This window comes from Aythya marila (genome assembly GCF_965140915.1).
Source record: "Aythya marila genome assembly, chromosome: 1".
Taxonomy (NCBI): domain Eukaryota; kingdom Metazoa; phylum Chordata; class Aves; order Anseriformes; family Anatidae; genus Aythya; species Aythya marila.
The window spans coordinates 164,004,862-164,030,941 of NC_139042.1; the positions used below are offsets into that span (position 1 = coordinate 164,004,862).

A 26,080-nucleotide genomic window follows, 5' to 3' on the forward strand; every position below is an offset into this window, starting at 1 on the left:
CACTAAAGAAGGATGAAAAAATGTTCACGAGTTGTGTTTTGTTTCACTGGTAACAACTGTAGAATACTGTTTCTTCCCATGAGGTTAATGCATTTGGCATAAAATGTGCATAGCTTTCATCCTCCCATGATCATGAGCACTAGTTTGGCCAGGACTTCTATCCTTCACCCAGAAAATGGCTTAGTTAATTATTAGCTTACTTCCATCTCTCTTTCTCCCGCTGTTTCTAAGGCAAGGTCTGGTCGGAAAGGCTTCACTCCTTTGCCACTCTCCACTCTGTAAAGTTTCTCTAAAGCAAGAAAAAAGATGCAAAGTTTTAATCAAAAAAAAAAAAAAAAAAAGAACATTCCTTGTGGATAGCGTCCTATGATGTGTTACAAGTCACTGTTCAAACAGAAGCCTTGAAGACAGTTCCTTTCTCTTTGATGTGAATTTCAGCTCTGAAGCTTTTCTAAATAAATGGCACAAGATCAAAACAGGTTGGCTTGAAGGCCCCTGTAAGCAAAATGAATAGGAATGTACATGAGTATTTATTGGTCACGGTAGACATGGTTATGGCATCTTCCCAAATGAAAGTTAGGCATTATTAATGTGCCTCTCAGCATAAAGTATAGCTATAGTAAAAAACAAAGCTAGGAGCCCACTAGAATACTGCAACTTGATCAAAAGTGTGGAGAACCACAATTCTCATCAGATCAGTTCAAGTCATCCTCTGGATGCTCAGCTTCCTTAAAACTAGGATATTAATATTTATGATACAAAAACATTGCAGTTGTTAGCTCATTTGTACTCATATTCATGAAATCCATTCTATGAAAGTTATCTGGATTCTGAACACATCAGAATGCAGGCTGCGTTTGCAGAGCAATTTAACCACAGTGACTGAGAACTAAAGCAAAAAAATTCTCTCTCCCTCACCTCCAGACCTCCAGAGTTCTGGAGAGAGGGAGTACATAAAGAGAAGCACTTTTTGACCTCTAGGGAAGAGAGAGAAACTGCAAGTGTGAAATACATATATTAATAATGTGTGATTACATTTGGGAGACAATTTTGCCAAAGAAAGCATATAATGATGTGAGGAAGGCTTGTAATTGTGATGGTATGTCTAGAGTAGCTAGGGATGCCCAAGCATGCCTAGTGTGCATGATCACCCTAAAAAGATGAAGTAGGTTCCAGCTTTGCAGTACAGAAGTTACAGACTAGAGAAGGAGTAGGAGACTTTAAGAATCTCCAAAAGTGGAAAGAAGTCTCCTGTGGACTAAGAGACAGAAGAACCTCTGTAAGCCTCATGTATGCAAGTGGAATGTGTTAAATTTCCATGCTGCACATACACCTGAGAGAGGAAGTAACAACAATTATTAGCAACACTGCAATTAGCCAGTGGCAGAAAGTAGTGGAGCAAGGAGGCAACGTGAGTTGAGTGTTGGTACATGACAAGATTTCAGTCTTGAACAGTGAATGAGGTGTTTCTGCAGAAGAGTGGAGCAACAGCTGGTCTAACAGCTGTCTCACAAAGCAGTCAGTGAAGAGGACTATGACCTAGTTGCTTCTATACATTATAAATCCAGTTTTGCATCCTCATCCTCTTTGTGGGACTTCTTTTCACTCATTAATAAAAATAGTATTATATGTTAAGTTAATCAATACATGTTTGCAGATGAACATGTAATCAATGCATGTTTGCAGAGAGAATTAGCTGAGTACCTGAAAATTGAGTTTAATTTTCCCATTTGTGGATGGAGGCTAGGTACAGAGTTTTTTAAACTTAAAATTCAAAGAGTCTTTGCTGCTGCCAGTGAAGTGCTGCAGAAGTGGTTGTATCAGTTGTCCCAGGTTATCAATATCATGTCTTCTAACTTGCAGAGATTAATTTCTGATAGACTTTCTTATTAGTTCTGATAGACTTTCTGCAGGAGACTTAATAACAAATGAATCTAATGTGCAACGGGGATGTTTCCTTACCTATTACAATGACTCTAATTTGGTATTCTTTCCCTTCTTTTTATCTTAGATATTTGAAAATTAATGGTCACCCCAAGCCTGAGCTACTGTCTTCCAAGGATCGATGATGCCATAAACACATTTCAGAGATATCTGAGTAAGTATGGTCCACCCTCTTGCTGATTTCTCTTGGCTAATGAATTAATCCAGACTTTTAAATGAGTAGCCACTTCAGAAGTATCTAATAAGTCATCCCTTTCTGTTACATGAAATCTGATGAACTGCTTAAACCACGCTGAACATGTTTACTCAAATTGCAGAATCAAAACCTGCAAATAACATCAGAAAATTAAAACAGCAATAGATAGCTTAGACATCCACTAATGATTTTAAGAAAAAAGCTTCAGAGAGAAAAACAATCTCCTTACTCAATGGAAAACTTAATATTTTCACTGAAGTTTGGAAACTAGTTGTTGTAGTTGTTTGTTTTTTTTTTTAAAGTTACACTGAATCCAGACTCAACACAGGACTTACTGGGTTTTAGTCCCAGAAGGTTTATTGCTATCTTACTAAACATGTTGATATGTGTGACCATCTCTAGCGGCAGACAGCCTGCACCTAGAATTGCTAAAAATACTTTCAGCTGGACGGATTAAATTAATGCTATTTGAATAGGACAGTTTTTCTAACATGACAACCATAGTGTCTGAGGCTAAGACAGACAGAGTATAACTGCTCAGAATACAGTTAAAAGAATACAGTTTGCTATGGATTTGCTTTGCAAGTCAAAATCAGGAAGGAAAAGCATTAGTCTTTCCTTTCTCCATCTATTTTGGGGATGTTTGTAAAATCCTTGCATTCATGAGGATTGTGGCAGCCTCTTCTCAAAGATAAGGAGTAGAAGGACTTCTCTTTTCTCTATGCTTTTTTATTCATATGCAGTTCAGGAGACCATGTGTCACACAGCATAAAGTCCTGAAGAATTTGGTCAAAGGGCAACCGGCATTTCTAATCTCTCTTAGATCTGCTTTTATATTAAAAAGTTGGTGATGTGAAATACTGTATTTTCCCGGATATGAACATAGATTTGCAATAATGTGGGATGATGAGCCTGGCCCAGATGTTATTCTGAAATGTTACTCAGGAAAAGAGCTATTAGGCTGGCCAGCTGCTGCTCTAGATGTGAGGCGGATATATCAGGATGACTCAGAGATAAAGGCAATGTCTAAACTTGTTGTTGGTAACTATCACTAGGAAAATCCCAAACCCACATGCATTTATGGTGATTGTAATGTTGTAATAGATAAGAATGCATGGATTCTGGACACTTGGACTGTCTGGGATGTTAGCCATAGTGTCACAAAATACACAAAATGGGGTTTAATGGGTGCACTACAAGATGATATTTTTGACAGAAGAGAAATTGCTAAAGTTAACTTTGACAGGCTGGAATAAAGTCTGAATTGCCAGTTTTTAAATGCCAGCTGTTCTCATGTCATGCTGCTGAGTTTTTGTTGTACTGTGTTGACATTGCTGATTTGTGATGCCTAGTTTTAGTGAATTACTACTGCACAATGTAGGGCACGACTCAATAGAAAAAATTGATTCTTTAAATGCTACAGTAAGTCTGGACAACTCTGTATAATATTAACTTCTGTAATGCTGTGGCAGAGGTGGGAGAGGGAGGAGAAGGAGCAAGAAAACTCAATAAAAACCTTATTTACAGGAAGAATAATGACACTTGCCCCACAATGATATCCCTCAAACATGCTCTTCGTTCATCACACAGTGAAAAAAGGAGTGGTTCAAGCACCTACAAGAGACAGTGCTTTTCACAAAAACCTGTGGGGAATGGGCTTCTTACAGCTACAACATCCTGCAGGGCTACAGCGGAAGAGAAATTTGTGGATTTACCTTTGGTGTCTCGGCAGTGTCCGCTGTAGAAAGTCTCTCTGCGTAGGATGATTTCTTGGGCAATGATCCCATAGCTGTACACATCACCCTTCTGAGATACATCAGCATGACGGAGGTGCTCAGGAGCTGTCCACAGGTCTGAAAATACAGATGATGGTGGGAGAAAAAGTAAATGAGCAAGGGAGAAAAGTAACTGAGTAAGGTGACTGAAAGTAACCTTACTGAAGGTAACCTGACTGAAAGGAACTGAGAAAAGTAACTGAGAAGGGTGATCCTTCTCAGCATAGCCATTTTCAATTTTTTATGTTCATACCAAAACCAGAGCCTACTGCTACTGTTTATTTCCCCACTTAGCAGTTATTTTCAGAGGCTAACATCAATACAGGTTGGATAAACCTCTTATGTGGTAGTTTGCAATTGTTAAGGAATTTTCTGAAGCTACTGTTTTCCACTGTTGGTGCAGACCCTCACACCTCCAAAAAAGTTGTGTTTATTGGCAATGAACTTGCTTTTCTTAGCTACCTCACATGGGCTTCTTAGAAATAGCCCATGCATTTGTATAAGACTAAGGAATGCCAGTACTAATAAAAAGAGCTGAGGCATAAATTCTTGAGCCAGACACATGGAGTGTGTTATACAAGATGTCAGATGAGAAGACTGTAATATTTCCTGGTGGCCCTGATATCATGACTCTACAGAAATAATCCCCAAGTGCCTTTGAGCTTGACATAAATATTATCTACTCATAACCACTTTCTTTCTACAGAAATTATTAATCTGTATCTCTAGTGTATCAAGCACTATTGAATCTCAGGACTAGAATAGTGCTACGGTATGACAGTATGGCATGAAATGCTGATGATGTATCATAACAGACAGACAGTGACCCTGAAGATAGTGTTATGATATCAGACTGCAACGTCCAGCCACAATGAATCTGTAGCTCTCTTGTGAAGCAATAAGTTTTCTTTGAGAAAAGCAGTCTAGTAGCCAGAGATTTTGTGGTTGCTTGTCAAAGTGTTTATGAGCAATGAAATAAAATAAACACATTAAAATATTATAATAATATAAATTTAAATGCAAAATTTGCAAAACAGAGAATAGAACATTTTCATTCAGTGCACTTTTCCTACTCTTCTTTTATGTTCCCATTGCAACTCTTGAGTACGCTTATGTCTGAATGTAATTCTTTTCTCTCACTGTTACTGCTTATTTGAGCTGTTAGTGGGAAGCCCTTGGATGCTGAAAATATTTCTTGCATCTCAGCCACATATGAAACATCTCCATCTTCTCAAATATAAGTTGAAAATTCATTTTCTCCTTCCTTGTCACCCTGAACTGCCTAATTTGTTTCTCTACCTGCTCATAATTCTCTTTCATTGTGTTATTTAAGTAAGAGTTTTCAGATACAATTTGTAATGATGGCTGATACATGAAACAAAGTTGTATTGTATGTTTTGTACTGTGTACAAGATGTAATTAGGCCCTACTCTACTATGAATATAAGAAAATTCCACTGGGTTGGAAAGCATGAAGGAGAGTCTAGCTGGGTATTGTTTTTACCTTTCCGTGGAGGGAGAATTGAATTACAGCCAAAATCAGTGATCTTCACCACCATGCGATTGTCCACTACACAGTTTGTGGATTTGAGTCGACCGTGAACTTCTGTTTTGCTTGAGTGCAGGTAAGACATCCCCTGCGATTGATAATAAAAGAGGGAAAAGGCAAGACTATATGTGAGACACTCAGCTGTTACCAAAGTCAACAAGAATATGAAGTATTAGCATAGCATGTGTCCAAGTAATTAAATGACCCTCATCAGCAATACACATGCATAAATCACAAATCCCTGTCATGGAGGGAGAAAAGTATTATTTTACAGAGAAGACTTTCCAAGATCACAGGAGCAGTCAATGTTAAGAAATGAGGATGGATCATTAGAAGGATCATGTCTTAACTAAAGATTATCCTTCCTCTTGGTTAACAAAAGCCTGACATAGCATCTTGGGTTTTGATGAGATTAGATCACAACTGGGGATTAAAGAAGTTTATTTCCTCCCTCCCACAGAAGCTTTGATTTCAATTACAATAAATGATTTTTTTGGGTGGATCTAGTACAGATTTGTTGGAATGTCAAACTAAGTATGGTTCCAGCTATGCATCCAACCAATGGTCACCAGAGGTAAGAAGAACTGCTTTTTATGTCTGTATCATCTCTGAACATTACCATTCACCAGAGACTCCATTTTAGAAACACTGCAGCAGATCCTCTTCCGCAAAGCAGAGGACCATAGCAGGGACAATGTATATTAGATGATGTACTATGACTTATATAGGGCAGGAGATCAGACTAGATAGTCATAAGGGTGTCTTCTGACTAGAATGTTAATAGCTTTTTCTGCACTAGTCCATATATATCAGCTATCTACGAGCTAAACTGGGAAGTGAGTACCATGAGGATGGGCCAATATAATTTCAGCTGTACGTCCTGAGATTCTGACTCTTGATTCATAACGCACACGTGTACAAAGCTGTGTAGTTTGCTACTTTTTACTTATCACCTTCAAATTTGGTTCATTTAGTCTAAGACATTGAATGTGGTATAATACTTGGGCCAGCATGGAGGTGTAACACAGGGCCAGCACTGATTCACATATCAGGAAAAGAATATTAGTAAGTGGGTGTAAGATGAGGAAGGAAGTAGGTATGCTAATTTGCACCCTCTTGCTATTCTTTATTCTGTTTCATCTCTCCCTTCTGCAGTGCTTTAGCTCACACCTACTTTCAGCCTACTGCTGGTTGTTTTTCTTCCTACAGTCCTCTTTTCTGTAGCTCACTGTATGAATCACAATCTATATTCTGTGGAAGCCAGAACAGGTATGTTTTATCTGCTTAGTTTCTTCTGTGATTGGTCTTTCACTTAAACTCCTACATGTGCAGCTCATCCTCTTGAATGATAACTGACAGACTTTAATCTGGGTTACATAAATCATGTGGTCAGGCATACACTACAGGACATGGCTGTTTTTTCTCTGCTTTGGTACCTTTCTCTCCTTGGGAATGGACCAGTTAAGTGCTACAAGAGATCACTGAGACATGAGCTGAGTTTTGGGCACAGCAGATGCATGTCTGAGACACAAGCAGCCTGCAAGAGATGCAATCCCTTGAGAATGTGGTTGGACTGGTTATCCTGGGCCTGTCTAGACCCTGACAAAATTTACAGAGACTGTGTTCATGCTGTATCCAACGAGCATGTTTCTTGATTAAGCATTTTTTATCATGCAGCCCTGCTGACACTATCCAAGATGTTTTGCCTGATTCAGGGTTTATTTGCTCCAGCTGTGCCTTCTTCCTGTTCCTGCTTACATCAACCAGGAAATATACCCATTGCTATAGCAGAATTCCTAATCAGCTTCAGCATCAAATGACAGGCAAAGGTGATTTTGATTTCCTTATACCAGGGCTTTCTTTTTAACAATTTCTGGAGGCAGAAGTCTCATAGATGTGCCTGATAACATTTTCCTCTTTCCTTCTAACTATGCTGTGCAGCTACCTGAAAGCTACCTGAAATCATACCACAGTATGATTTTCAAAATTTATACTGACTTTCAGTGAGTGCAGCACTTCTAAATCATTGAGGCACTCCTGTAACCTCTGTTATGAAGCTTTAGTCTGACTGAGACTTTGGAGTAAAACACTTTTCCTGACACAGCACTAGAATATTACAGTCCCTTGCACAATATCCTGCAGCAGCCCCTTATTTAATAAACAGTATTGCAATGACAATGCATGCACTAGTAAATGCAAGGCTTGATTACCACAATGCCTTCTTAGCAGACCTTTCATCAGATCTCTTTTGTCACATGTACCCAAATCCATGTAGCTACAGGTGGTGCCATCAGATCTAGAGAGAGTGTGAAGGGAAGGCAAGGCAAGGCAAGGCAAGGCAAGGCAAGGCAAAGGAGCAGATCTATGGTTTTCTCTTTGCCTACCCCACCACCTCCAGAGGACTAATTGCTGCTCTAGGAATAGTTATCGCTTGGCTAGCTATTCCAGGGAATAGAAGTTACCTAACCTGTTCAGAAACACTGATGCAGCAGCTTCTGTGCCAGATGAAGAGTAGGGGAAATACAAAGATTGTTTGGGCAATGGTAAAAGCAGAGTGTTGGAAAGTGGTGACGTGGAGAGGGAGAAGTGTTTCAAAAGGAAGGCAAAAGAACTGCAGGAATTGCTTTTAGGGATGTTAACAGCCTAGAGAGATGGGAGAGGGCTTGAAAAGGGCAGGTGCTGGAGTGAGGGGAACAGGACCTGAAAGGCCATGAAGCAACTTAAGTAAACCAAGAAGCTGATCAAGTAAAAGGAGGGTGCCTGGAGGTAGGAAAGGCGCAGTTTGGGAAAACCAGTACAAGAAGTTCATGGTAATGGCTAGGTCTGAGAGGCACTATCACAGCTTCAGGTCAAGGAAAAAGAGAGGCTGGCAGGTCATCCAAATGGCTGTAAGTTGTCAGATATTCCTGAGTATGTATAAGTTTTCAGGAAGGTTTTGTGAACCATCTCTCCTAACATGGCTAATATAATAATGCTCAGGAGCTGTTCCACAGAATGAATGCAGTGTTTCACCCACCCTCAGAGCCCACATCCTCATTACCAATGGTGGAGTGAATGACTGGTTCTGAAGTCCTGGTCCCACCCCATACAGTCACTGGATATTTGGTCACTGCCTTCAGAGGGACTTGGATTTTCCCCCTCTCTCATAAACAAATCCAGTGCCTATCATCATTTTCCTCGGAAATATCTGAAGGTGAACTGCAAAGGGTTAAAAAGTATCCCACTTTTTTGATATGCTAAAAGGAGGAAGGGAAACTGTACTGCTGCTGTTTAAAATGAAACTTAATGCTGAACGTTAACTGAACTTGAAAGTCATTAACAAGGCCAACAAACTGTGACAATTTGGATTAAGGGGGTTTTAGTAAAGAGCAAGATTTTCAATATCTCTTTAGAACAGACACAGTGGAGTCATTCATCATGGAGACCATGTCAGAACTGAAGCGTGTAGAGAAATGGAATGACTATCCAACTGCAAACCAGCAATAGGAAGAGGACAACAGTCGAGCACTAGCAAAAGGAAGAGTTAAATCTCTGCATTGCCAGCAGAGAGATAATATATGTGAATTGCAAAGTTTCCTTAACTACTAGCTAATCAGATGCAAGTCTCTAATGAAAAATAGAATTTGATTTATTGTGTGTATTGATTCTTCCTACTACAAGGACCTAAAGTGCAAATATCTGCTGAAAGTTACTGAAAGCACGTCTTGGTTTCTGTACAGGATGAATTTCTTCCCTCACTGCCCAAAATGGATTGCCGTAGTGAGAAACTAGACTCTGGGGTGAGTGAGAAAATCAGGATGCAAAATAAACAGAGCTTGTTCAGAAAAATAAAAAAATGATCCTCTCTCTGGGTACAAATTACAATAACGCCATCATTTTGAAAGAATGAAGTTTTCCTTTACACTCCTTACCTGAGGCCAGTCAGCACAGTGTGTTTTGCAGGTCTTGTGACTGCCCAGAAGTCACAAGAATCAAAGCCCAGTCAACAAATGGTAACCCTCTGATTTTTGGGTCACATTTCTTTGGGGCATATTTTATTATTTATAAATATCCCAAAGAAAATCTGGCCCCCATCTGTTCCTTCAGTCTGAAAGCCACTGGCTCTTCTGGCCTCCTAAACCTATTACTAGAGGAGGAAATGGTGGAAGGGCATACAGTTCTAGCAAGGAAAGAAAGATACCCTTTCCTGGTTGCTGCTCTTCTCCAGAGGATCCATTTTGCAAGAAAGGACAGGTTGATTAACGTTGCGCTGTCAGCAGCCCACTTACCTTAGCAATGTCGTACATGACAGAGATTTTAAATTCCCAGTCCATGAATGTGCCATCAGGGTAGGAGATTTTATCATTTAAAACATCCTGTAAGGGAACGAAAAAAAAAATGGCTCTAATCTACACTAGGAAAAAAGCAGAAGACAAGTTCTGAGTATTGCACAGCCTTTCAACCAAGGACTGAAAAGGACAGCGAGTACATGCACTAGAGCGGGAGTTGACTCAGAAGACTGAGAATATGAAATAAATTTTAGATTTACACAGAACTAGAAAAGTGAGGGCTCCAGAAAAGAGGCTTTGTGTAATTAAAGGTAAATAGTGAATTTGCTCTTAAAGCCAAGATAAACCTTTGATAAAGCAAAATTGCTGAGACAGAGTGAGTAAGGTGTGTAAGAGGAAGGGAAAGAAATCTGTGTTTTGTGCTCACAGTTCAGTTCCTTCCAATTAACTCATTGCCTTATAAGTTCAAAGTAGACTGTTCCTTTATCATAAAGATTTACAGTTAATTCCAGCTACTGTTATTTCCATTGCTAAAAGTAAGCCTCCGTGAGTTTACAAGGAAATAACCGGGGATAGAGCTGTTATTTTACTCCTTTACTGTGAGTTTGTTCCAGAGTTCACTGCTACTGATGAGAGTCTTTGTATGGACTCAAAAGCAGAGACTAGTTGTACCTGCAGAAAATCCAATGCAACCATGCTGTCATGATTAGCTTTGAAATAATATTTGTAATAATAAACCCTAAATATTTCCATACTCTAGCTGGGTAACAATTTACTGCTTCTGTTTATAAATTGCTGTCCCTTACAGCATGGGATTTACCATATTGTATCCTTAAACCATTTGTCCCTTATTAATATGGAATATACTGTTTTTTCTGTCTTTTCAAACTCTGGGGCCACTGCAGGGGCTGCAAGAGCATCAGCACAGACAACAGCTATGGCTTGGAAAATAAGGGAAACATGATATGCTCCCAATAGGGAAAACAATACAAATGCTGTCTGCTGCTCTTGCCTGGGCACAGCTCTGCCTGTACTCCTTTGCTTGCACCTCACTGCATGCTTTGGCTGCTGAGAACCTTCAAGCTGATGAGAGTCACAGCTGAGAAGTCTAGGGAGAGATAAGCAAGGGAGAGGGACCTGAACATCAGAAACCTGTCACCAATTGCATAGTCCACTGCTGTTGCATGAGAGTCAGACACAGAGCAGATTATTTTTCTTTCTTTGAAATTTGACCAGTGGGGGGTAGAAGGGAACATGCAAAATTCTTTACCCGCAGAGAACCTCTTTCACAGTACTCAATCACTGCAAAGATCATGGTGTCTATCTTCACAGTGCCATAGAACTTGGTCAGGTTGTAATAATCAATCTGTAGAAGCTGGAACAGAAACATTACATCTATTTTTAAAAGCAATCATTGTTAGTACAGAAACACAGGTCAAGGATGCTTGTGTGACAGGACTTTTTATCTCACGCTCTGATAAGATGTAGGAGTTCCCTTTGAACCAGTGTGGACTACGCACTGAGTGAAGGCATTTGTCATTCCAGAGCCTTCTGGATTAGGGAGATAAGAGTGGTTGTTGCTGGTTTCTGCAAGTTAATTCCATAGCACACTGTAATCTCCATTATTGCCTCTCCAGTCAAACTTCACAGCTGATCAAAATAGCCATTATGAGAGACAGAATGTTGTGAATCAGTCAGCAAATGAGCAAGTAATAAAAATGTAATGATGCTGCATGATATTATGGACTTTGTCCATATGTATAGACAACTGTAGTTTACTTTGAAATATTTTAGAGCTTATTGAATTCAAAGTATGGCTGTGTCATGTAAAAAGGAAAATTGTTCATTCAAAAAAATGCAATACTGCAGCCAAGTTCATCTCTCATGTTGGAAGTGTCTATGCGCAAGTCAGCAGAGAGTTACTTATACTAAAAGATCTGCACTTGGCACTCAGTAATAAGATTTAACTACAACATTCCACTACTAATGAATTAGCACGATACAAGCAAAGAGAGCACATAGTCTTTTGGCATTGGCTATAAAAATATATTTAGCATTGCTTTATGACAATGCATTAATTACTTAATTCATCCTCAGCTTCACTGGCTTCAGACTCTGAGCTGGTGATGAGATCACAGAGAGAGAGAGAGAGGTCACCAAGTGATATACTTTGAGGAATTCATTACCCATCCACCTCACAAACATGCAAAAGCACATGATTGTTGGAGTTGTTGATCAAAAGCAATGACTTTACTCATTGGCTTCATCCCACCCTGCAGAGTCCAGTTGCTGTGTGCAACATTTACCTCATTCAGTTCAATTTTTTGCTTCTCTGTGAAATTACCATCACTGTTTTTGAGATCCTTTAGAATCACCACCTGAAGAAAAATACCAGTGGAAAATAACTGTAGTTTTAATACCAGAGCAATTCATCCTTCTTTTCCAAGAAATGCCCAGACAGAAATATTTCAGCAACAACTGCCTACTGCTTTGCTGTTGGAGTTTCAGTTAATCAGCTAGTGAGACATGGTGTTTCATTTCCCTCAAAAGATTTACTACATAGATAGGAACTATTTAGAACTGTCAATGATGCAGATTTTAACTCAACATGAGTATACCTTAATCAGGCAGATAAGACAGCTCAGATGAATGTACAAGAATTACATGTAAATGACCTATCCTCTATTAATACATTAAACTCTGTGGTGTCATACTGTATCTATCAGATTTTTGTGCTGTTTCCATTTCTGCACTTTTGGACCAGGCCAGGGTTCATGGAGTCTGATATTTTGCTTCCTGGCAGAAAGCAAAATGCAAAGCACCCAATGTGGCTTATTCCTTGCAGAAACTCAAGCCATTTTGCAAGGTCAGAAGGAAGGAGTTGTCTCCTGAACTCCAAGGAGGTGCAATGTCTCCCACCAAGAGCTCTCCTAAGCAGAGGAAGGAAATGTATAGATACTCAGGTCAGTTTACCTTCTTGTCATATTTGCCTTGGCGCAGTCTCTGGGCGGTGTCACGTCTCTTATCTTCATCAATCTAAAAACAAAGAAGGATCATTAACTTGCAATTATCACCTGCTCCCCACTCGGCAGCTTCAGAGAGAAAGAAGTCATGTCAGTATGTGCCATAAGGCACATAAGGCTCTCTCTAGGGAGTGCCACTGTATGCCACAGAAAGTGTAGGGCATTCACTCCGCTCCCGCAGCTGCCATGGCCTCCACCTTCTGCTTCTGTGCAGTGACTTTAACAGATCCCAGTCCTACCACAGACATAGCCTGCTCTGTAGTTGGAGCATGCCAATGCACCAGCACGTCTTTAGGAGACAGAATCCAAGACCTAGCCTTGCGCATCATGCTCCTCTTACCTTCAGACTGACATGGTTTGTCTCACTGGTCTCCAGAGGCAAGATTTTCTCAGGTGATATGTGGGACCATTTCTTCCGCCGACGCTCATTATCTCTCCTGTACTTCCTGTGAAACAAGTAAACTTCAGAATATCCTCCCAGAGAACTGAAACCCTTGACAGGAGATTAGGACACGGAAGCTTTGGGATGATGCAAGGATGAAGTGTCAGGTTGACAAGGCTCAAGCACAAGCCCTGTGTCTCTCATACAGTTTTCCACTTTGAGGCTGCTCTTATTCCCATAACTTTGGGAAAGCCTAAACGCTGATTCAGTACCATAGATGTAGTAGAAGAACAGAAGCGATTTAGCAGAACAGCTGCTGGGCAATTGCCAGAGCCTCAAGGGAGGTCAGAACAATTTAAAGTACAAAGGGCTGTCTGGGTTTTATATGGTTTTCTCCTCTATGTTATTGAATGTACTCTGAAGGGAGGTGCCTCAAACAAACATGAGCCAAAGGAAGTCATGGCATCAGTGCTGGGTGGTAAGAACTGGTTTGAATACAATGCCAGGAGAGGAGGTAACAAAAGTGTTGTGATGAGATCCCTTTTTGTGTATGTCCCCTGTATTCTGCATGTTTTGTAAAAATGAGGGAAGTGTCCTTGGAGCTGGAAAAAGGAAACTGCAGTCTCGGTTGCAGAACTTCAGATCAAAAGCTGTCTTCTCTTAGAGAAAAGCTGCAATTATACTGATACTTATCCAATTATCTGTTTACCTGTGCAAATCCTTCCTCTATACAAAAAAAAAAAAAAAAAAAAAAAAAAACAGGAAACAGGACTGACTAGAGCAACTACAGGGGAATCCCAACACACTGATGACTGCTGGCAAATGCTCCAAATGGGAGAACTGATGGTATTGACTAGTAACGTAAAGGTTAGATTTTATACATCTGCAAATATGAAAGAGCACAGAACGTTTTACAAGTCCAAACAGTCTCCAAACTTTTGTCAATTTTCATAGCCATTTCAAACAGATTAACTTTCCCTTTTTTTTGTCTGTTTATATGTTAGTGCTTATGTAGGAATAGTTAGCCCTTCCATTTCTTAAGGACATCTGGATGTGCAAGAGATGCATACCTTTGTCTTTAATTTTTCTTCATTAAAAGCTTTAGTTCACAAGGCAGATTGGTCCACTCAAAATAAGGGAGCCTGGGTAGTAACTGTTTCTAATCAGGTTTTCTTAAGACCTGATTTTCTCCCTTTGTCTGAAGCTCTTTGATACGTAACAAAAATGGGTTGCACAGATAAGACAATTTCTTTAAATATGAAAGAAAATCATACACTTTAGAAATGGATTGACTTTTCTTCCATCAAAAGTAGATGGCATTGATTTCAATTTCTGCATTTTCTGTCATGATAAAGTCGAACAGTGTTACACTCAAGAAATTCCACCTGTTTGAAAAGTCTATATGTGAGGAATTGGACTGAGTTGGAGGAAACTGAGAGACAGAGTGCACGCATACATTGAAAACACCAGAACCTTGTGGTGTTTTGATTCCCACAGTGACAAGACAGAAACCTCCTTCCAGATTGAACATTTATACCACCAATAGGTTAAAGAAACATAAGGGAACTCCAAGTGGGCTAAAGGTGGGCAGAAGTCTGAAGACTGCTCTGAGATATGAGATTCTGTGTATGTGTCAGGATCAAAGCTTTTCAGCAGATGCAAAAACTCTTGCTGTATCTTCACCCTTGGTTAGTAACCTGACATTACAGCACTAAAGATGCAAACACTACCTGGCATATGCTAATCAGTTCACAATGAGGGCAACTACCTAAGTGTGTAGGGTAAGGAAACAAGAAGCTCTTCAAGAAGAAATCAAAGGCATTTCCTAGGAGGGAAACAGTTTGAGGACAAACTGAGGGACAAGGGAGTTGGTACCTTAGAATCAGCAAAGAGATTATCAGAACCAGAATCACAATTCCCGTGAGCGTAAAAACAGCGATAGTCAACACATGTGGGCCTGCAGAAAGGAAAAATTAGAAAGTAAACAACTTAATGGAAGACAGTGAAAAATAATAATCTTTTTCAATTTAAGAAATTACCCTCACACACACATGCAACTTGCAGTAGCTAAGCAATGATATTCTTTGGTCATATCCGAGTTGAGAGGCTTAGGTAAAGCCCAGCACTCCCTAGAGATGACATGCAGCTGCTCTCTTTCACTACAGGATGAAGCATGGCCTAGAGCAGTACAGTCTTACAGTCCCACTTGAGGCATGGGCACCCTGTAGGGAACCCAGTTGGGAGGTGAATCTAACAACACAATCCCTCACATCAGCTCAGCAGCAGAGCTTCCAAGTGTTTCTCCTCTTTAAAAAGAAACAAAAGTAGTTTAGGAATAAAAATGACCGCTTCTTAGTAACCACATTCTAAAAAATTAAACTGACAGATAACTTTGTGAGAATAGATGGTGGCAGCAAACCCAGGATACAACTCCCTGTGGGGTAGGGATGTACATGGTATTAAGGGGTTGGCCATTTGTAATCAGTTACGAGAAGGAAGGAAATGTTTTCCCCAAGCATACCCTGTGTTTAATACAAAATGGGCTTTTGATTGACTCATTTAGATAAGGCTTTTTCTGAACTGGGAACAAGGACTTGGTCCCTACTGTTTTTATCATTTAAAGCAATACTCAGTGATGACTTTCTGAGTTAGGCTTTACAACGTATGTCCTTTCCTTTCCAGTCCTGCTGAGCACCTGCCTAGCAAGAAAGACATGTGCCTCTCTGGCAGTGACTTTCCCACAACCATCACCTCTGTCCCACAGTCTTTACTGAAATACTCTGCTTCAGGATGGGATATGCCTGAAAACCACAGGTTCCATCCAGAATTTCAGCTGATACAGAGTACAGCCACTTGTGGATTTGAAAGGCATTTCTTGCAAGGACTTGTTATCCAAGGAGAGGTCAGGATAATATCTTGGTGCAGCCTTTAATATATGCAGACTTTTCAGCATTTCACAGATGGGTTCTCCCCTTATTGACCCAGGTGTTTAAAGTCATTCTATAGATGTTATAACAGAGTTTAAGAGTCAGAGCCCATTTATGAACTCCTCTTGTAAATACTGTGTTGGGATAACAAGTGCTACTGAGTGGACTGTGCTCTTCAATAGCAAGTACTTACTCTATGGAGGGAAATTAATGTGCTGGCAGCACAAAGCTAATGCAATGTTCTTGGAAACTGCCAGGTGCCAAACAATTTAAAAATTGGTCTGTTCAGGCATCTGAGGACTTAGGACACACAGAAAACATGAGGGTACTAATCCTGAGAAGGCAGGCAGGACTGACAAGGCTGGGAACTGACTGTATAAAGTTGTAATTTCTACTCTCTTAATGTATAACAGTTAAATGACGCCTGATATTCCTGTCTTGGTTCAGTTCATAGAGCTCAGGGATACTGGGGAGGAAAGCTATGGCCACCAACCTCCTTTGAAAAACAACATGCCATTAGAGCAGAGCTTTGTCTGGTGGGCACACATCTAGAGTGCATCTACACCACTCTAAGAGCCTCTCAGGCAAAGAAGGCAGAGGAAAATCTGTTTTTGCAGATCACCGTGTTGGTGATGGTTAGGAAAGGAGCCAAGCTACTCAGCCTTGCTGACACTAAGGTATTTCTGGATGTGCCCAGGAAGAGAAATAAAGGCATACAGGAAAACGATAAAGAATAAAATAAAAATAATAAGATATAATAAAAATTAAAATGAAAAGCAACAAGATACACACTAGCTGCCTTCAGGCAGCAACTAAGCAAATATTTTGAACACACTATTGTAAGTGTCTGCATCCAACATGGAACTCAGTTTAGGAACTCCTCTGGATTTTGGGCCCAGCTTTCTGTCTTTTTTTTTTTCTTCTTTTTTTTTCTGTGCCTCACATCTCCCCACCTTCCATGCATTTATGACAGCATCAGTCTCAGGGTCATCAAGTAACTGTTAATACTAGTCTCACGTTCTCCTTTGAAAACTGTCTGTACTACCATTCCCTCTCACCAGTAAAAGATATTGTCAGCTCCATAAAATGACATATACATGAGAACTTTTGAAGCAACTTCTTAACAATTCTCTGAGACTTAAGCTTTGTAAATAGGGATTTATAGCTCCAAAATCATCAGGCTGAATTTTTGTTAAGGAAGCCCTGTGGGACTGCATTATCCTGTTCCTGAGACTCTGCTCCCACCTCCTGGCTGCTGGTGTTACAACTTGCAAAAGCATCCCACAGCACAGAATAGCTGTTTTTAGGTCGCCTGGAACCAAAAACGTTTGTGTGGTGAAGGCAGACCTTCTCCGTGCTTCGAGCAAGGGTTAAAAGTTTCTGAATAATTGCAATATGTGGATGAAATCCCTAATTTTACAAGATGCCAGGAGGGAGGAGGGTAGCAGAACTGGGTCAGCTGTTCTCAATTACAGATTAGGAAGGAGCAGGGCTTTGTTTGCTGCATTTATTCACCTCCCTGGAGGAAAAATACATATTTTTGGTTGGAAAGTTTTGAATGGCTTTGGCAAGGCATAGTGATTACTTAAATTTTGGCTGTAAGAAATTGCCCTTTGGGGGGATGTATTTATTTAGACTTACTCTGAGGAATGCTTATTTTTAAAAATGAGAAAACAAAATAATCAAGTGCCTGTGGGAGGCGGTTTTGCTTTGGTTTTGTATAGCCTGGCCACAAAGTCAGGCCTTCATTAAGCTTTGAATATTAAGCTATCAGTCTGTAGACACAAACTTTCTGCAATTGCCAAACATTTTTCTTTAGCCTTTGTGCAGCAGCTTCAGACAAGGACATATTCAAGGGAATGTATCAAAGATACGGAGATCCTCTGATAACACAGTGCATGTGGGGCCCAAGGGATGGATGAGAATGGGACTGGAGCAACACTGAGAAGACTGGGGCCTGGCAGCACAGTGCAGGGAGACCCTGAGCTGATGCATGCAGGTTGCCGTCTGTACAAGCAGTCCTTGCAGTCATACCAAGGAAGACCAAAGTGGTGACCACAATTGCAAGGTGAGAGCTCTGCTCATCCCAGATCTGCCTAACCCAGGTCTTGTCAGTGCTGCTGAATCTTCTGTTTCTTTCCTGTGACAGCTGCCTGCTCCTGGCAGCTCCCATGGGTCCCTGCAATGAACCGCTGCTCCTGCTTCTTGTAGGAGGAGCAAACCCTAACCTGAAACCATTTGATTTACTTTACTGAGGAATAAAAGAGCACACCTCAGTGTGAATGCCTTCTAGCTAGCAGAGAGTGCTAGTTCCTCCACTTATCAGTTTGTGTTATAAGATTACCTAACGGAGGTAAGCAGCTCAACAAACTAACGGAGGCCTTAGGTAATCACTGTGGTACCTTTGGACACTCACTGGTGGGAATGACTCAGGTAAACACTCTAACCCTTGCAACCATTGCCACTGCAGTTATTTTTATCCTGCATATCATACCTTGAAGAATATGCCTTTCTGTTGCCAATCCCCATGTGGCAGGAGTCCAAACAGAGAAACAATCCCACTCAGCTCTGATTAACAGGGCTGTACTCAGCTATGCCGAATAACAAGGGGGTTCAGCTGCTCTATCCAGGAGTCACCAAAAACTCAAAAGAAAGGTGATGATTTCTGGGATTTCAGATTCAATGTCAGGGTGGAGATCAAGCACTAACCTAGTTTCCCATTTTCTTTCTGCAAGGAGCCAGCTCTTCTAAGAGACATCTCCAGATAATGAGAGAATAGAGCCAAGCTGTGAATGGGAAAAGAGCCGATCCCCACGCCCTTCCCTCCTCCCCCTGTCTCTGGTACTGGGTTGTCTGATAGGAACAGGCTCACACCAGGAAATTGTGGAAAGGAAAAAGCAAAAACTCCCTGAATCTGCACAGTGCTATGTCCTCTCTACAGCTTCCCGCAAGGAGGATAAAGGGGCAAGCAGAAGCCACCATGCTGCACTAGGGATATAGAAATGCAAAATCAGATAACTCATGATAACCTTAACCCTACTGTTTTTCCTGAGCAGTCCTTCAAGCAATTTGCAGCACCACGATCTTCTAGTGAAACATTTAAATCCAAGCTGACCTCTTCTCAAACATGTCACAGCACTCCCCACAGTCATAGGTACTGTGTGGCGTCTTTAAGAGACTTAGTGCCTAAAAAGAAGTGCAGATTTAGAGATGGACTGGGTGCAGAGACCATGGGGCAGGGGAAGGAATGGTGCTGGTCTGGTCTGTTGCTAGCTCCTGGCTCCCTGGCTGGGGATAGCTGGAACTTAGGACTGTGGAACCTTTCTTGGAAGACAAGGTAGGTTTAATAGGTATCTCACCTGTACTTGGAATATCACTAGGCAGCCTGTGGTTCCTCCAGATGAAATCTGGACTGGCAGTTCCCACATGTGTCTTGTTCTTGTGAGTGTCGAAATACAGAAGAACCCTGAACTGTGGGTGTAGGAGTGAAGAAATGCAGTCAGCAGTAGTGCTCTCCCTTGTTTGTCCCTTGCTTCAAACTATTTTTAATGAATGTATTGCCCTAACTTCAACAGAGTAATTCTTGCTCTTTCTGTTACAGTAGTGTGTTCTTCAACTTAGCCATGTATTTGGCTTCCATATTCCTCCTCATTACTTTCTTTTCCTTTAAAAGAAATGCATCAACCTCACAAAATACTAGCTACACTTCACTTACTGAATCACTGGATGACATCAGTCCTGTCAAACTCCAGCACTCCTCTCATGACCCTCTCCCAGCATGCCCAGCATGCCTCAGCATGCCACCACTTCTGCTGTGGTTATTTTCATCATTCTTATGCAACAGTGCAGGACATTTTGTTTCTTCTTTCATATACAAGGTGGAACAGTTACTCCATGGACATACGTACCTCATTTGTAGACTGTGATGTGTACAGCACGGTCAAATTGGTATCAATATCTCCAAATGCATCTAGAGTCACAGGACCCTGTGCACCTGTGGACACAAGGAATTAGTCAAGAAGGCTTGCATTCTCAGAAACACATATATGTGGCAGGAAGAATGGGATAAATAAAAGGATTTCTGATGCCCATGATCTTTCTCTTCTTCATCTACATGCTAGCACTCATATCAGCTTAGTGTGGCACTGCTTCTCCCTTAATAGCATGCCACATTTTCTCTACAAAATCTAGTAACCGGTGTTGAACTGACTGCATTGAAGAGGAAGGTCTCCCTCTAGCCATAGAAAAGATATATTTGTCACATTTCTTCAGCATACCAAGTATGGCAGCGTAACCTCCCTTGAAAAGACAATTTTATAGGTGAGAAGGGAAATAGCCTGTTTCCCTCTGCAGTTTGAATCTATTAGCAAGAAAGGAAATGTAGAGGTACTTTCATTCCTCTTACTCTTTTGAGAGCTATCTGCTAGGCTCTAGCTAAATTATTTTAACCAGGTTCTTTTTCCCTTTAACCCCTTGTCTCCTAATGTCAGCAAATGTGCACTTTCAGAAATTGCCTGTGTAGCACATTCCAAGCATTTTAGGGTGGAACCTTCTAAGTCCCTCATCATTCACTTGACTTTGTTCTCATGAAGTCAGGCATTTCAACAAGAGCACAAGTCATGCCAGTACCCAGCACTTGAAAGTCTCCTTGGGAATGACCCCTTTCCACCTTAAAAACTGGTGCTATTTTTTTCATGGTTGACCTTCTGCACATAAAAATAATTATTGCATGAACTCTATACTCTGCCAGTCCCCATACAAGGAATAGTGACGGTGATTCAGTACCTTTCATTTTTAGGATTTTTTTTATACTAAACCTATAACTAATATGCCTCATTACAGTGAAAGACTAATTTGAGATAAGGAAAAAGGTCCCTGCAACTTATCTTTCAGACTTAGAATGAAACTGAAAAGACGACTTCACTGATATTCAAAAAAGGATGCAGACTCCAGGAATAACTAGCATAAGTAAGCTTTTTTTTTTTTTTTTTGCTGGTTTTGAGATACCGCAGTTAAAGAAAATATAAGCCCAAAATCTTTTAGGAAAAACTGGGAAACTTCTATATGTGTTCTCTGAAAGGAGGTGGGACGTATACAAAGGTTTGAGTAGTCATTTTTGTACAGATCTCTGATGTGAACTGACAGCTGGGACTTTTAAGCCTGTGGCCTACAAAAGCCCTCTGGTGCTAGACAACTTGTAAGAACAAGAACGTTGACCGAGCCAATGCATTGCCAGCTGGCTTACGCTTTCATCGTGGGTACCCAGGCCTACAATGGCTTTGTGAATTGGGAAAAGGTTGAAACTAATAGGTAAAGCTTTGCTAAATGGACTTCAGAGTTGTTTGAACATCAATCATATTTCATAAGTATTGGCCTCAAGTCAAGACTAGATCTTTGGTACAAAGCTTAGAAATGACACTGACTCAATTTAACAACCTGAGGAGAGCTGAAAATGAGACCTGAATGCCAGGCTGTCTGTGGAGAAAGTGTAGACTCTGAAACCCACCTACACACTTCACTCTTCCAGCTGCCTTTTCATTTGCCAGATAGTCTACCTACAGAGAGTTCAGTTCTTTGTCAAAGGAATAACACTAGATTCAGGCCTCGTCCCTGTCCTCAAACTCTGCTGTCCAGGAAATTCTGTCTCTTCTACTTCTCCCACCTCTTCTTAGACAACAATATTCTTTAATGTTCTTTCTACTTCAGATCAGCATGAAAAGGCCACGGCCCAGAAAAGTCTGGATCTCAAATCAGCTGTTGCTAATTGTAATGTTACAAATTTTTATCATTTCAACTTTCTGCTTCTTGTATGTTGCATGCACTGAGGTAATTCTGCACATGACTATTATGTAGAGCTTTTGTTAGTACCGAAGATAACATATTTGAAAAAAAATATATTAAAAAAAAAAGAAGAAGAAGAAGAAAGAAAGAAAGAAAGAAAAATGAGAGTGGGAATAAAACTCACTGAAGGTCTTGGACTTTTTTAAAATAGCAGGGGCTTATCCTAAGAGTGCTTAAAAACAAATTTCTTTCCTTTCTTCAGTTCAGTGAACCCTGCTCATGACTGGTCATTTTTACCTTCAAATGTGGTATTTCGGAATTCATTGATGAGACTGCGAGGTAACACGGGTCTCTGAGAGGAGATAAGTTTCTTCAGAATACGCCCAAAGAGCAAGACTGCATTATAATAGCCAATAACAAAGTCATCTTCCATCTAGAAGAGAAGAAAAAGAAAAATGACAATTTGAGAGTTCATATTTCTATTTTAAAGCTATGATATCTTAGTTGATCTCCATTTGGCAAAAACTCCAGCATGGAGGGCCAGAATCTGAATGATGGGCAATGCCATATCAGCAACGTCTCTTGGAAGAATAAAGGTGAACACAGTATATTTTTGGTGTATGAAGACAGGCAGTTGGGGAAAAATTTATGAGGCCCACGTAAAGCATTGGCATTCTGATCATTGAGCAAAGGATTCAAGAAATCCTACACTGTAGGTTCTAGGCAGGTATGCTCAGAAGGACCCAAAGCCCCTGGCTTTGCATTAGACTTCCTGTGCAGATAATCTGATGTGATGCCAGTGAGTCTGGGCTTCCAGATGGCCGCAGCTCAGGGGCAAGGAGCTGTGCCAGAATTTCCAGCTGTCTGCCATGGAGCTGGTACCCAAAAAAATTTGAGCCCAGGCTGGGAGATCTGGAAACCCTGTAAATCCAGCCAGAAGCTTTAGGATCTCTGCTGAAGAGCTGGAATTCAAAGCCACAAATCCTGGGAGGAACTCTCACACAGAGTCTGGTTCCTGGGTAAACTTCAGGAATATCAGTTTCACTGAACAGTTACAGGATTTGGACAGTTTCTGCTTTTCAGGAAAATTTTATTTATTTATTTTTAAAAGTATTTCCTAAAGAAAAAAAAATCCCATTTTTTGAGAGTTTGAAAAACTGGAATGTCCCTGGGCACAAGCAATAATGGTTGCCACCACTTAGGCATATCTGCACACAATAAAAATCTGATCTTTCCACACTCACATCCTTATTACAGCTATAGATCTTCCTTTAGTGATGTTTTCCAGTTACATAAGATTGACAGTCACCCAGAAGTGGAGTCAGAAAGTCATGTATCTACAAGTCTTCCCCAAGCCCCATGAACATGACACTTGAAGAACACATGAAAGGCTTGACTAGAACTTCGCAAAACAGAAATATGAGATCCTGAATGTTTGCCTTATGACGTATTTTTATATCATTGCAGCAGAATGAAATGTCATTCTGCATGAATTTTCTACTGCATGAACATGAATGAACTGAAGGCAATAATCAGATATAAAATACTGTGGTTACCAGGTTGCTGTCCACAGTCTTTGCAGTACTTAAGCTCTGATTAGCTGGTGGCAGAGTCAGGACAAGTACATTCTGCATGTAACGGGCTGAGGTGTTGTTTCTGAAGTATGTGTTCCTGTAAAGCAAAGTGCAAAACCCCATGAGTCAGCAATATGGGCAGTGGTAACCATGACAGAATAATTCTCCTTTCCCCTTTAAACTACTGTTAAAACAGTAGTTACATAAATAAAATTTCATTATAGACAGAACCCTTCACATTGTTCATTCCCTCATGCCAGCTTCTGTGCTTACCTACATTAAAAGGTAGTATCAATGAGATCCGGTAATCTGAAACACAGAGCCTGCAGTGCATTATTGTTATTCCTGTAACTGTTTGGTTTCTGTCCTGTTTATTTCCTCCTTCCTGGAACCTACAGCACTGGAATTTGTAGTTTCTTACTTTTCATATTTCTGACCTCTGCTGCATTCTTTTACATGTTCCTCTAATTTTGATATTTCCTGCTAGAATTGATCACAGCAGAAGTTGCACTAAAAACATTTAATAGGAGGGCATAAAACAACTGGAAAGATGCAGAGGACAGCTTAGTGATTTGTTTAATTCAGTGAGATAGGAAAATCAGGGGAAAACAAGTGAATTTGAAAACTATGCTAAAACAAGCAGGAAAGGTTGTAGCTTTCAGGTGTCTTTGGTTTCACCATCCTGACAGGGCATCTGAAGTGCTTCCCAGACTGGCAACCACTGGATTCACATATTACAGAGGAATTTAGCAATGCATATTAGTGTCAAGTGGCAGCATCTGTCACTTCTATAGCTAGACTGATTAAAAACTCACTGTGTATGAGCCTTCTGTAATTATTCATGCTTGATCATCCTTTTATTTATTTCAGTAAGTACTGTATTAAGAGCTTTTGGAGACCACAGGCTCTACTCTCTAGCCATCCAGTGAGATCCTGACTACACAACCCTCTCCCTGCCTTTCTCTGAATCTCATGACTTTTACAAATCCCGGATAATTTCTAAGTGCTTTTCATTCAGTTTTGGACTGAACTAACTAGATGGAAAGGAACCTTCATTAGAGTCCATCAGATTGGATAATTCTACAGCATCCCCCCTGAGGGAGGCTTAAACACTGTGTGTGTGTTGTGGCTGCAACAGGACTCAGATCTGACAAACATTTAAATTCATCACTTTGTCTGAGGGTCTTGACACCTGTGGAAACATAGGACCTTGCCTACTGTCTTCTATGGTTCAAGTCTGGATCTAACATAAGTCTGTATTTTGTTTCTGTTTTACAGAGATGAACACAGTTTGAGATATTCAGGAAAACCAGAGGGGCATGTAGCAAATTTAAGGAGAGCGTCACATAAGATGGTCTGAGGCATCTGGGTGTACCAGAGGATAAATATAACAGAAAAATCTGGGCATGGTTTTGGGCTAGGTCAACTAGCTTTCTCCCAGATCATGAATTCCTGAGGCAATTAGTAATAGAAAGATAAAATTAAACAACAGAATAGTTAGGCTGAATACTAAGGAACATTTCTGAAAAGTTAGAGTTATGTAGTTACAAAGATGTTGCTCATTGGAAGATACAACTGTACCACCCTTTTAAGTCATTTAAAAAGGAGTAAGTAGATCCTAGAAAAATATACTGTAAGTCATATTTACATTATTTTCTGGTTGGATAGATTGTATGAAAAATTTACAATCTTCATGTGAACAGCTCATGGCCATTCCAACTTTGGACTCTGTGATTCTCTCAGCTTTCTGCACTCAGTCCATAGGTTGAAGTTAACTCTACTTGCTCTGGTCACTGCCTTAGAAAAATCTCATGTGAACTAAATGGGATGTTGTAGAGGATGTGCCACAATTTAAGCATGAAACAACTTAGATAAAGGGCAAGATGAGAGGAAAGGCAATGATGAAAAATATTTTGTGATAGCATTTCTTCAAAAAAACAGTTCCATATGGAATATTGCCATTATCTCTATCTTTCAGCAAAGTGCAGAGAAAAGAAAAGCAAAAGTGATACTTTACTTGAAGAGATCTATCAGGATGATAACGATGTCCTTATCCACGGTCTCTGTCCCTAGGTCTCTGCTGACATCAGCTGGAGTACCACACATGATGATCACTACAGATTGAGCAAGAATGGGGACAGACAGGTGAAAGATACAGATTAGAAGAGGACATTCACCTTCTCCATGGTGCCTGAGAGGCAAGCAGAGTAGCAGTGCTGGGCTAAGGCACGTTATCCATGCTGGGCTGGGACCGTCTGTAGTAAGATGAGGATATTTGAGGGAAAGTCAAGTGGTAGAAGGTGCCCCAACACCTGGTCTATCTTATGTCTGATTGCACCAGAGCACCGCCATTATCTCACTCAAATAAGCAGTGGCAATTCTGATGTAGTACAGGCTACTGAATATGAATTTTTCTAAGTCAAATGGCATTCAGGTAATAGTTTGATTGGTTTACTTATCACTCTTGTACTCACTTGGCCTGCTGATGCCTGGTGCTTAGTCTTAGTAGAAGATGAGGTATTACTCATCTGTTTTTCTAGTTTAGATGGATCACTTCCAGAAGAAGTGCCCCTTGATGGCACAAGCAAGGCCCAGATATGTATCAGAGCTGCAAACACAGGAATGGTAGAGAACTAAGCATTCTTGTAACATCTAAGGCCTT

At 40.5% G+C, this 26,080-nt stretch overlaps 1 protein-coding gene across 1 annotated transcript in view; it reads right to left on the bottom strand.

Annotated features, from left to right (window-relative positions):
• Window positions 1–26,080, bottom strand: part of GUCY2C (guanylate cyclase 2C) — a gene marked incomplete at both ends in the record, with an annotated part of 43,651 nt that overhangs the window by 9,424 nt on the left and 8,147 nt on the right. Inside the window, 14 exons of the mRNA XM_082752083.1 lie at window positions 201–289; window positions 3,856–3,993; window positions 5,419–5,551; window positions 9,732–9,818; window positions 11,002–11,106; window positions 12,038–12,109; window positions 12,705–12,767; window positions 13,095–13,200; window positions 15,012–15,093; window positions 19,423–19,540; window positions 19,972–20,057; window positions 22,142–22,277; window positions 23,401–23,515; window positions 25,436–25,532. Coding sequence (XP_082608209.1) covers window positions 201–289; window positions 3,856–3,993; window positions 5,419–5,551; window positions 9,732–9,818; window positions 11,002–11,106; window positions 12,038–12,109; window positions 12,705–12,767; window positions 13,095–13,200; window positions 15,012–15,093; window positions 19,423–19,540; window positions 19,972–20,057; window positions 22,142–22,277; window positions 23,401–23,515; window positions 25,436–25,532 — 1,427 coding nt within the window. The remainder of the gene's footprint in view (window positions 1–200; window positions 290–3,855; window positions 3,994–5,418; window positions 5,552–9,731; window positions 9,819–11,001; window positions 11,107–12,037; window positions 12,110–12,704; window positions 12,768–13,094; window positions 13,201–15,011; window positions 15,094–19,422; window positions 19,541–19,971; window positions 20,058–22,141; window positions 22,278–23,400; window positions 23,516–25,435; window positions 25,533–26,080) is intronic.